Genomic DNA, 13,470 nt, shown 5'->3' on the forward strand with positions numbered 1-13,470 from the left:
AGTACTACACACTGCTGCTCCTGTAGAAGTACTGTTCCTCTGCTGGTATGTGACTGCAGTAGAAGTAGAAGTACTGTTCCTCTGCTGGTATGTGACTGCAGTAGAAGTAGAAGTAGTGCAGTAAAAATGTCCTGCAGTAAAAGTCCAAAGTGTCTCATGTCAAATGTCCTGGCAGTAAAAGTGACTGAGCTCCTTTTTCCAAACAGTAACTGTGTTAGCTGGGATCTTTTCCAGAGAACACGCTGCACACTGCATGCTTTTAAAGGGACATTACACTAAAACTGAGGTGTATAAACGCTGTCATCCCCAGTGTGAGCGTTCAGACGTGTAAACACACACACTGAGTGTGTGTTGCAGCAGTGACGGACAGTTCTGATGCGGTGCGGTGACACTGAACTGCTAGAACTTCATTACCCAGAATTCCTTGGGAGCAGTGTGTAGGGCAGAGCACACTCTGTCCCAGTGACACACACACACACACTTTTCCTCCAGACGTTACGAAACCCGTCTGACGTCACGGCGGACCTCTGTGGCAAACGACGCCGTCTGATTGGACGGCGGCGGGGGTCCCGGCCTCGCTGATAACTCCCACAATGCACGGCGAGCTGTGCTTTATCAAAATGAGGCCGCGTTGCCGCGCCGACGGTGATAACTTGTGTTTTCAGCTTTTTGTTCTCATTCAGCTCAAGACAGGACACACTGTTCAGCTGTGTGTGTGTGTGTGTGTGTGTCTTACTGGTATAGAATGCTGACAGCTGATTGGTGGACTCCTGTGTGATGTCATAGCTGATAGACACGTAGACTGTGAGTCACTCAGCTGCTTCAGACTGGTTTTACTCTCTGTGTGTGTGTGTGTGTGTGTGTGTGTGTGTGTGTGTGAGAACCAGGTTGCAGACTGAGGACTTGAAATTCATTTTTAGTTCAGTCAGTTAGTTTTTCCTGCACATTTTGCCAAATCAAAAAATGAGTGAAATTTCAAACATGTGACTGAAAGTCTCCCTGTTTGCTGGATCAGCGTTTTATCGCGTAAACAGAGATTTGGTTGGTCGGTCATAACAAACTGGTTGCCCGTAGCAACGGTCAGTCGATCAGACTGTGGCAGATTCATTCGCGTCAGAACACCTGAGTGTTTGTTTTCCTGACGTGTACTTGTAGCTTGAGTTCCTCTGTGCTCTGTGGCGGCGGCACGTCTCCGCCTGTCACTCATCAGAGGCCGTCGTTACGTAACGTCTGCCGGCGCCTCGGCCGTCTGCCCCAGAACGCCACAGGAGGCGGCCGGCCAACCACAGGCCGCCTCCGTCCGCCGCTGATGACCCACTGTGCACGTGCGTGGTGGCTGTGATGTCAGAGGTGTGCACGTGAAGCCTGGAGTGTGTAAATGTGCCGTGCTCCCCTCTGCCCACCGTGCACTGTGGCTCCATTTACTGTAACTGCGTGTGTGTGTGTGTGTGTGTGTGTGTGTGTGTGTGTGTCCAGACAGTGTGTTACAAGTGGAATCTCCACAGTTTCTTCATCAGTCTGGCTGCTCAGCTCAGCTTGGTGTGTGTGTGTGTGTGTGTGTGTGTGTGTGTGTGTGTGTGTGTGTGTGTTTCCTCATCAGTCTGCGACCTGAGCTCCAGTCTGCGGCGACACACAGCGTGTCACTTCTGGTTTTGGTGGAGTTTCCCTTTTAAAGTGAAAAGCATCTGATCATCACGGTGTAATGGTGTGTGTGTGTGTGTGTGTGTGTGAGAGACAGAGCAAACACACATCACTCAGTTTTTCTGACTTATCCTCAGACACAGCGCCCCCTGCAGCGTTCGCTAAACGTGGAAACTGAACAGGTAGAAACGGCGTGGGCCTTCGGTTCACAGCAAATCAGAGGTGGCTCGTGTTGCCATAGCAACAGCTGTAGCGTTCACTGATGCCACGGCGGCGACAGGAAAGTTTGTTTGCATAACTTTATTGAAAGGTGTCTATGGATATTCTCATTTATCCAGGTCATCTTTCTCTTTTGGGCAAATTGAATCGTAGGCAGCTGGACTGTGTTTGTCTCAGGAAGACGTTTGGCCTCTTATCCAAGGGGCTTCATCAGGTCATCGGTCTCTCTAGTCCGCACTAGTCTGACAAAGACAGTGGAGTGAGGTCCAGGTATGTGCATGAACTGATGAAGCCCCTGGAATAAGAGGCCAAATGTCTTCCTAGGACAAACACAAGTCCAGTTGCCTACGATTCAGTTTGCCCAAAGAGGTTTGTTGAAACGTGCACGGTGCCGTCAGCAGCAGCTGCTGTTGGTGGATCTCACACAAGCTGCTAATAAAGTTATCTGAGAAAGATCAGAGCAGGCCGACGTTAACGTGAGCTCATCAGACGTGAACAACACACGAGCTGTCAGCCACACACACTCAGCAGCCGAGCAACTACAGGGATGTTACGGGATATCACAGGAATATCACAGGGATGTCACAGGAATATCACAGGGATGTCACAGGGATGTCACAGGGATGTCACAGGGATGTCACAGGAATATCACAGGGATGTCACAGGGATGTCACAGGGATATCACAGGGATATCACAGGGATGTCACAGGGATGTTACAGGGATATCACAGGGATGTCACAGGGATGTCACAGGAATGTCACAGGAATGTCACAGGGATGTCACAGGGATGTCACAGGGATGTCACAGGAATGTCACAGGAATGTCACAGGGATGTCACAGGAATATCACAGGAATGTCACAGGGATATCACAGGGATATCACAGGGATGTCACAGGGATGTTACAGGGATGTTACAGGGATATCACAGGGATATCACAGGGATGTCACAGGGATGTTACAGGGATGTTACAGGGATGTTACAGGGATGTCACAGGGATGTCACAGGGATGTTACAGGGATATCACAGGGATATCACAGGGATGTTACAGGGATATCACAGGGATATCACAGGGATATCACAGGAATATCACAGGGATGTCACAGGGATGTCACAGGGATATCACAGGGATGTCACAGGAATGTCACAGGGATGTCACAGGAATATCACAGGGATGTCACAGGGATATATCACAGGGATATATCACAGGAATATCACAGGGATGTCACAGGGATGTCACAGGGATGTCACAGGAATATCACAGGAATGTCACAGGGATGTCACAGGGATATCACAGGAATGTCACAGGGATGTCACAGGGATGTTACAGGGATGTTACAGGGATATCACAGGGATGTCACAGGGATGTTACAGGGATATCACAGGGATGTCACAGGGATGTCACAGGGATGTCACAGGAATATCACAGGGATGTCACAGGGATGTTACAGGGATATCACAGGGATGTCACAGGGATGTTACAGGGATATCACAGGGATGTCACAGGGATGTCACAGGGATGTCACAGGAATATCACAGGAATGTCACAGGGATGTTACAGGGATATCACAGGGATGTCACAGGGATGTTACAGGGATATCACAGGGATGTCACAGGGATGTCACAGGGATATCACAGGGATGTTACAGGGATATCACAGGGATATCACAGGGATATCACAGGGATGTCACAGGAATATCACAGGGATATCACAGGGATGTCACAGGGATGTCACAGGGATGTCACAGGAATGTCACAGGGATGTCACAGGAATATCACAGGGATGTCACAGGGATATATCACAGGGATGTCACAGGGATATATCACAGGGATATATCACAGGAATATCACAGGGATGTCACAGGGATATATCACAGGAATATCACAGGGATGTCACGGGATATCACAGGGATGTCACAGGGATGTCACAGGGATATATCACAGGAATATCACAGGGATATCACAGGAATATCACAGGAATATCACAGGGATATATCACAGGAATATCACAGGGATGTAACAGGAATATCACAGGGATATCACAGGGATGTCACAGGGATGTCACAGGGATGTCACAGGAATATCACAGGGATGTCACAGGGATGTCACAGGGATGTCACAGGGATGTCACAGGGATGTCACAGGAATATCACAGGGATATCACAGGGATGTCACAGGGATATATCACAGGAATATCACAGGGATGTCACAGGGATATCACAGGAATATCACAGGGATGTCACAGGGATATCACAGGGATGTCACAGGGATATCACAGGGATGTCACAGGGATATATCACAGGAATATCACAGGGATGTAACAGGAATATCACAGGGATATCACAGGAATATCACAGGGATGTCACAGGGATGTTACAGGGATGTTACAGGAATATCAGGGATGTCACAGGGATGTCACAGGGATATCACAGGGATGTCACAGGAATATCACAGGAATATCACAGGGATGTCACAGGGATGTTACAGGGATGTTACAGGAATATCAGGGATGTCACAGGGATGTCACAGGGATATCACAGGGATGTCACAGGGATGTCACAGGGATATCACAGGGATGTCACAGGGATGTCACGGATATCACAGGGATGTCACAGGGATGTCACAGGGATATCACAGGGATGTTACGGGATATCAGGGATGTCACAGGGATATCACAGGGATATCACAGGGATGTCACAGGGATGTCACAGGGATGTCACAGGGATATCACAGGGATATCACAGGAATATCACAGGGATATCACAGGGATGTCACAGGGATGTTACAGGGATATCACAGGGATGTTACGGGATATCAGGGATGTCACAGGGATATCACAGGGATGTCACAGGAATATCACAGGGATGTCACAGGGATGTCACAGGGATATCACAGGGATATCACAGGGATGTTACAGGGATATCACAGGGATGTCACAGGGATGTCACAGGGATATCACAGGGATGTTACGGGATATCACAGGGATATCACAGGGATGTCACAGGAATATCACATGGATATCACAGGAATATCACAGGGATATCACAGGGATGTCACAGGAATGTTACGGGATATCACAGGGATGTTACGGGATATCACAGGAATGTCACAGGGATATCACAGGGATGTTACAGGGATATCACAGGAATATCACAGGGATATCACAGGAATATCACAGGGATATCACAGGGATGTCACAGGGATGTTACAGGGATATCACAGGGATGTTACGGGATATCAGGGATGTCACAGGGATATCACAGGGATGTCACAGGAATATCACAGGGATGTCACAGGGATGTCACAGGGATGTCACAGGGATATCACAGGGATATCACAGGGATGTTACAGGGATATCACAGGGATGTTACGGGATATCAGGGATGTCACAGGGATATCACAGGGATGTCACAGGGATGTCACAGGGATGTCACAGGGATGTCACAGGGATGTTACGGGATATCACAGGGATATCACAGGGATGTCACAGGAATATCACATGGATATCACAGGAATATCACAGGGATATCACAGGGATGTCACAGGAATGTTACGGGATATCACAGGGATGTTACGGGATATCACAGGGATGTTACAGGGATGTTACAGGTGACAGGGTGAATGTCACGGTGTAGTTCTGCTCCTGAAGTAAACAAACTCTTCTGCCGACACCGTGACATCAGTTGAATGTTTACAGCTGTTGCCATGGCAACGTGAACCACCTGGAAATGCATGATTTGGTGTGAAGCACCGGCCCACAGCGGTTCTGCCCGTTCACTTTCTGTGACGGAGACAGTAATGTGCTGGGGCCGTGGGTCACACACCACACACACACTGTCAGTACATCTTTACCCGGGAACACACACACACACACACACACACACACACACACACACACACACACACACACACAGAGCACATGTGTTTGATGTGACCCAGTGCACTTGTCCTGTTTTTACCCGTGTCTGTCATCACACACACAGTCACACACACAATCACACACACAATCACACAGAGTCACACAGACTGTCTGTCTGTTAACACACTGACCTTTCCTACTACTGATTTACACACACACACACACACACACACACACACACTTTTCATTCTGTTCGTTTCTTATCTGTATGTGCGACCCAGAGTGAGAGCAAACAGGAGGAAGCTCAAACAGAGCGGCGTGTCACGCAGCGCCAACGCTCACGATAACACACACTCTCAAGAATGGACTTTAAAAAGAACAACGTCGGCTGGAGTGGAGAAACTTCAAGAAACATAATATCACTGACGTGTGTGTGTGTGTGTGTGTGTGTGTGTGTGTGTGTGTGTGAGAGTGCGAGTGTGAGTGTGAGTGTAGAAATGTGAAAATATGCAGCAAAGGTCACACTGGACTGACAGCTGCTTCACGTCCCCGTTGGAACTCTTATTTTGAAAATAACACTGATGTGAGTATGTGATTCATGCAGATGATCGTGAGTTTATCAGACACGCCGAGTCAGGACGACTCACACAGTTACGACTCACACAGTTCTCGTGAGATTCAGAGTTCAAATGTATAGTATTAAAGGGCCATTCCACTTATTTGAATGCTTGGTCTGTTCACGTTTTCCAGATCAGGCGTTTATCAGATCCTGCAGGGAACTAAAGATTTCACAGCTCAGTCACAATGTGAGTTTGAAGCAGCCGCCTTATAATGTTCTGCTCAACACTCAGAAACCACACAGCTGATGATTGGCTGTGGAAAGTAAAACGTTTCCCCGCTTAGGGACTATTTTCCCTGGCGGAGGAGGAGGAGGAGGAGGAGGAGGAGGAGGGAGCGTTTCAGTGTGAAAAAGTCCTGAAAAGCCAACAGTGCTGCTGCTTTTAGGAAAACTCATGTGGAGGACTTTATTGGGCTGATGGAAAACTGGAGTGAAGAAAGTGTGAAGGCTCTGAAAGTTCATGTTCATATCGTAGTGGAATGAATGGAGGAAAGGGAGGAGGAGTGATGTGGCAGCTCTGAAAGCCCACTGCTCGCTCTGGGAGGAGAGCAGAGGAACGTGAAGGAGAGGAACACTGTGGAACCTGCAGAGGAACCGGGACGGAGATCTAACCCCATAATAAATTCACTTGATTTCTCTTAAAACTAAAGGGAAAAAGTCGACAAGCAAATTAACAATCAAGAAAAAGCAGCAAAAAACAAATGGTTTAAAAAAGTATAAGTACTAGTTTATGGACTGTATCAGAAAATTAGCCCAAAAAATTACAGGAAAATTTCCAGAAAAAATATTAAAAAAGGGCCAGAAAAGTGAATTTCCTCAAAAATAATTAAACATATTTACAAAATAACAAGTGAACTGTATGAGATGTTTATTACAATTTTATATTCAAAGTTCAGATCAGTGACTCTGGATCAGACTTTCACCAACATTCAGATTAAAGACAGTCCTCACCAATCTGTTGGACCCCACCTTGAACCCCTCAGGGTTGGTTTACTCTGACGGGACGTCACATTCGGTGTTTTTGCCTGGAGAAGCTTCCTCTGCAGCCGCCAGATAAACGCAGCAGGAAGTAGAAACCGTCTCCGTGGAAACAAACCGGAGCTCAGATCTGGACCGAAGGGCAGGGCTGCGACACGCCGGCCTCCCGAGGGCCCAGAGCCTCGTGTTTCACCCCCTCAGGCTCAGAGCCGCTGGCTGCAGCTCGGAGTTAAAGGTCACTGTGACTGCTCGGGCTGCTCTCTGCGACCTTTGACCTCTGTCCCTGTCTGGTCTCAGTCGGCGTGACGCTCCCTGAGGCCGCACGTCAGGACGTTTCATAACTCCAGTCTCGTTTGTTCTGAGAGGCTCTGAGGCTGCGGGCGGAGACACGAGCCGGCCTCGGGTTCGGTCACAGCGGCCCCACTTTAGCCTCTGAAGACCCGAGCTCTTCTTTGATATATTATATATTATAATATTATTATATAATATGCATATGATTCTATTTTGGCTTATTGGACCCTGATAAGTATAAAAACTATGCATCGTCTTTTTACACGGTGTAGTTTTAGAGAAAAATGATGTCCAAATATGTGGACACTGGCTCTCAATTTCCTTAAAACACACTAAAGTCGCCGTTGTGTAACAGAGTGCAAAAGTCTTTATTTCCACCCTGAACACTGCAGGTTTTGTCCTGACTGCTTCGTCTTGCATTAATAACACATACAAACATATTTTTGAACGTGTTTTGAATATCATAGTGCAAAAAAAACAAAATGAAGTCACAACATTTTTGCCCCCTTTGGACAGTCACAGCTACAGTGAGGCATCATGTGCTTGTAACAAAATATAAAATAAGTAGTGGTAGGTAGTGGGAGGGTCACATACGCGGTACATACAGGTAAGCAGAATGAACTACCACAGTAAAATAACCCAAAATGTGACGTAGACGCATGTGGATGCCAGCTCCTAAGAGGTTAGTTAAACTCTGCTGTAAAATAACTCAAAGTGACGGAGCTGCTGTCGGCTCCGGGCACACAGACTGCATCAGACTGAACCCCCACTGTGCCTCCAGTTACTCCAGTAATCAGATTACTGTCTGGAATCTGTTTTCAGCAGGTGAGCACAGGCTGAGCGGCTCGTTCAGGAACACCCGCTCATCTGACCACGCCCACCTCTCAGCTGGGCGTCCAGATGTTTCTAAGATTCCTGAGGTTCTGCAGGGTTCCTAAGGGCCTGTCACCACTGTGTGTGTGTGTGTGTTTCAGTTGAGAGTCAGTTGGTTCAGTTCAGTGAATTAAAACAAGCAAAGAGTGAGATGAGAGCTCTGTCAGGCTCGCGGGTCACAGGCGGGTCAGTGTGGCTCTGCTGTGTGTTTACTGCTCAGGTCAAAGGTCACAGAGCACCGTGACCCCGTGTCACCACACACACACACACACACACACACACACACACACACATGCAAAAACACACATGTACACACTGACCTAGTAATACTTGCATAACCAGACATGCAAATACATGCACTCTTATGTAAGTCAGTACACACACACACACACACACACACACACACACACACACGAGCTCAGGGCTGGTGTGTGAAGCAGGTTGTGTGTTTTGTTGGTAAAGAAGACAGGAAACAGGGCGGGGGGCAGCCTGATAAACTTCCACAGAAGAAGAGCGACGCAAACCAACCCACGTCACGTGCGCGCGCTGCGTCACGTGCACACGCTGCGTCACGTGCACGCCTGACGCACTCTCCGTCTGTGGGTTCTCTGTTTCTGCTCGTTCCATTGGTTGGTTTGGGTGCAGGTGGGCGGAGCCACCGGCCTGTTGGAGTCACTTCCTGAGAAACCGTTACAGGGACTACAGCTCCCAGGATCCTTTGCTCTTTTCAAACTAATTGCATTGAGTTGGATGGGGGCGGATGGTGTGTGTGTGTGTGTGTGTGTGTGTGTGTGTGCTCTGTCCTGTTGAGATAAAACTTTATCGACACTCACAGAGTAACTGTCAGACGTCAGTCCGCTGTAAGCCCCGCCCACTTCCCAGAAGCACAGACAGCCGCACGCTGACCAATGAGGGGCCTCGGCCCGCCGCGGGGCGCTCTGTGGTTTCTGTGTGTCCTGTCACTGTGTGTGTGTGTGTGTGTGTGTGTGTGTGTGTGTGGTTTTCTGTGGAAGTGACTCTGTTGGAGGTTTTTCTCAGCAGTCGACCCCGTTCCGTTTCCCCTCAGAGGTCACATGGCTCCCTCGGCCCTCCAGCAGGGGGCAGCAGTGTGGAGAAGCGGCCCAGTCGGTGTTGAACACGAGGCGTGCTGTCCCGTCACGGACTCGCAGGAATGCAGCTGCAACTTTTTTTGCTCAAGTTGAAAAATTTGAACTGAAATTCCTGTCATTCCTGTTTCCGTCTACGATTTTACGTTTATTCGCATCTTTGCATTTTGCACTTTGCATGTAATCGCGCTGCATATATTGCGATTTATTATCTTTATCTGCCCCAGTGATTGTGCACTGCAGTGCTGGAGTGATTCGATGGCATCATGATACTTGAATGCCGATTTTATGTTGTGATTCATCAGGATTTTTGTTTTGTCAGTTTCCTGAATCCTCCTCTAGTTTGTGTCTGTAAAGTCTGATGAGGCTGTGATTCTCCTAGAGGTCACTAGAGGTCATTTTCTCCAGCGACGTCCAGTTGGACAAAAGTCTCTGCCTGCAGTGAAATGGCTGCTATGGGGGCCAACATCATCACACAGGAATCAAATGTGGCTCATTGAATCCACAAGAGTCTCAGCTTTCCAGTCAAAGCAACTGATGCAGCTCCAAGACTGTTTAGGCCCCAGTCTGCACACACACACCATTTTACAACAGGCCACAAGAACACATGTGGACTGCAGGCTTTGGGGCCCAAACTGCATGGGATTAGCAGAAGGTGGGCGTGTCTGCAGAGGGGAGAGAACCCATTTTCATTCACACAGCTGGAGGTCAGAGGTCAAGCCAGGTTTCCCCCTCACCAACATTGAGCTGAGCGTTGCAGCGATGTTCAGCTGCTCAGCGACGGCCTGGACATGTTTGGTACCAGATTCCTGAAGTCCAGTCTCACCGCTCAGTAATTCATCAAAAATATTAAAAAAAAAAAAAAGTGAAAAAAGGAGTTTTGGTACTTAAGTCAGTCATTTTTCCCCTCACGTCTGTGCTGATTGGCTGTGTGTGTGTGTGTGTGTGTGTGTGTGTGTGTTTGTGTTCAGGTGTGACTGTGTTGGTCGGCACACACACACACACACACACACACACACATATGGCTGACCAGCAGCAGCTGTGTGTGTGAGAGAGAGAGAGAAAAACACACAGGGAATCTCCCTGTTTATTAGCAAGTGTGTGTGTGTGTGTGTGTGTGTGTGTGTGTGTGTGTGTGTGAGTCATAAATAGTACATTCCTAACAGCTCAGCTTTCCACTGGCACAGTCATACCTGAACACACACACCCACACACACACACACACACACACGTGGCCGCAGGTGTGTGTGTGTGTCAGAGAAACACAGAGGGAATCTCCCTTTAAATTACCGTGTGCGTGTTTGCATGTGTGTGTGTGTGTGTGTGTGTGTGTGTGTGTGTGTGTGTGTGTGTGAGAGAGAGAGAGCTCAGTGCAGCAGTCTCCACTCATTCTATCACCTGACCTGACATATTGATCAGAATTTGAATCATTGATGGTTTTATTGATTGATCCGGTAAAAACAACCTTCAGATCTTTTATTAAATGAACGTTTTTCTTTTTCTGGCTGCTGCTCAGACGGAGGAAGACTTTTGGAGAATCACTTTGGGCTCTGATCACTTCCTGTCAGACTCTGGCTGTATTGTTTTTTTTTTTTTTTCCACTTTAGACACTAAACAGTTGATCAGTTTGTGGAAAAGATCATTAACAGCTGACCTGACGGAGAAGATCATGGATGTTTGCAGCTGTGTGGCAGAACAGAGTCACATGAAAATTGAAAACACCATCAAGACAGAAACACACACACACACTGAAACTGAGAAAATAGGTCTCTCTCTCTCTCACACACACACACACACACACACACACACACACACACACACACACAGCGGTATGCAAATGAGTATCACTTTGGTTTGACTTACAGAAAGTCACATGACCTGTCGCCATGGTGATTCTCAGAACCTCCCCGACAACTTCCTTTTTCTGTGAAGCGCTCGCTGTGTGTGTGTGTGCATGCGTGCGTGCGTGTGTGTGTGTGTGTGTGTGTGTGTGTGAGAGAGAGAGAGTGTGTCAGGGGCTTTACAGGATGTGCAGCAGCTCTGACCCCTGATATCTGACCTCAGATCAGTCCAGAGAGGTTCATAGCTGCTGCTGAAAGTTTCAAAGAAATCCACCGAAGTGAGATAAATGAACCGAGGCTTTGAGTTTTTGGTGACGGAGGCGTGAAGGCGAGGAGGCGAGGCCGGAGGTTCAGGTTTTGGGTGGACCCTCCCTTTAAGGAAACGACAGAATAAGAAATTCTAGGAAAGCTAAGAGCAGCTTCCTGAGTGCGGCTGTCAGGTCCTGTTTGTTCTCACTGACAGACGGAGGCCTGACGTGGCTTCTGCCCGCGCACCCGTCCACGGGCCCCGTCAGCACTTCCTGTTTGGTCAGGACGTTGCAGCGCGCCGTGACCCCGGGGCGCCGTGACCCCTGGGCGCCGTGACCCCTGGGCGCTGTGACCCCGGGGCGCCGTGACCCCGGGGCGCCGTGACCCCTGGGCGCCGTGACATCACAGCGCCTTCAGCTCTCTGGACTTCACTGTCAAATGTCTCAGGGGACGTCTCCTCGTTCATTAGTCTGCCTGACTCGTGTTGGACTTTCAGGTTTTAGGGTAGCAGGATTGTAAACGTTCACATACCCATAATGCCTTGCCCTTCACACCTCGGGCCAGCCCCGCCCCTCTCCGCCCTGCTGGACAGGAACTGTTCAGACACAAGCCGTAAAAACGCTTCCTGGACTCGGACTCCATGTTTTCCATGGTGTTTCACTCCCGGTGGAGAAAACCGGTCAGCCTCAGGGGTCAGGGGTCAGCCTCAGGGGTCAGGAGTCAGGGGTCAGAGGTCGGGGGTCAGTCTCAGAGGTCAGGGGTCAGGGGTCGAGGGTTTTAGCTCTAACTGGCATCAGAGGGGCAGAAGAAATCTCCCCATTGAATGTCAACGGTCTGCTGGAGCTCCTGTGGAGATGCAGGAGCTGGGACCTGAACTATGACTCCACCCGGCTGGACAGCAGCGAGAGCTAAACCGAGCGCACCTGCCACAGAAAGACTTTCAATTCATGTTTTTGATTTAATAGATTTTTTTTTTTTTTTTAATCCATTTGAATAGAGTTTAGTTGGCAGACAGGAGCCCCGTCCTCTCTAATAACTAATTAATATGCTCTCTCTCTCTCTCTCTCTCTCTCCCTCTCTCTCTCTCTCTCTCTCTCTCTCTCTCCCTCCCTCTCTCTCTCTCTCTCTCTCAGCTGACCAGGTGTATGGAGATCAGGACATGCATGAGGTGGTGAGGAAACACTGTATGGACTACCTGGTGAGTGATCTGACCTTTGACCTCTCTGTTCCTCACTGATCTGATCAGGATGTTTGATTCTGTGCTCGGAAAACAGATGGTTTTGAAAATGAATCTTCATTTCTCTTTCTTGAAAAAAAAAAAAAAAAAGTCTGTCCGTACGCCAAAAGAAAAACAACAACAACAACAACAACAACAACAACGTGTTTCCCAAACTTAGTGAGCAGAAATGCCCTAGATGGACCCAAAGGGGGAAAAAGGTTGTGATTATTGTTTTTCCCTGAGAAAATACAGGGTGACACAAAAAAACGGGAACTTTTTAACAATCCAATAAAACCAAGAGTGATGGAGGAAAAATATTTTATTATAGTCATTGAAACCTGAAAACATGCCATTTAAGAAACAATGATGGAATATTCATTTTTTAAAAATTGTGCTGCCACGTGCTCATGTCTGCCAATACGCACTTCACAGATTCCCGTTTTTTTTGGGTCACCCTGTATTTGTAGTTGTGTTGATGAAGTGCAGCTCGGGGCTCAGGTGAGGCTGAGCTCAGGTGAGGCTGGGCCCAGGTGAGGCTGAGCTCAGGCGGGGCCGGGCCCAGGTGAGGCCGGGCCC

At 48.4% G+C, this 13,470-nt stretch overlaps 1 protein-coding gene across 1 annotated transcript in view; it reads left to right on the forward strand.

Annotated features, from left to right (window-relative positions):
- otud5a (OTU deubiquitinase 5a) overlaps window positions 1–13,470 on the forward strand; it is a 40,943-nt gene that overhangs the window by 19,273 nt on the left and 8,200 nt on the right. Inside the window, exon 4 of the mRNA XM_030055404.1 lies at window positions 12,809–12,873. Within this exon, the coding sequence (XP_029911264.1) occupies window positions 12,809–12,873 (65 nt within the window). The remainder of the gene's footprint in view (window positions 1–12,808; window positions 12,874–13,470) is intronic.

The sequence above is a fragment of the Myripristis murdjan genome, chromosome 7 (genome assembly GCF_902150065.1).
Source record: "Myripristis murdjan chromosome 7, fMyrMur1.1, whole genome shotgun sequence".
Lineage (NCBI taxonomy): Eukaryota > Metazoa > Chordata > Actinopteri > Holocentriformes > Holocentridae > Myripristis > Myripristis murdjan.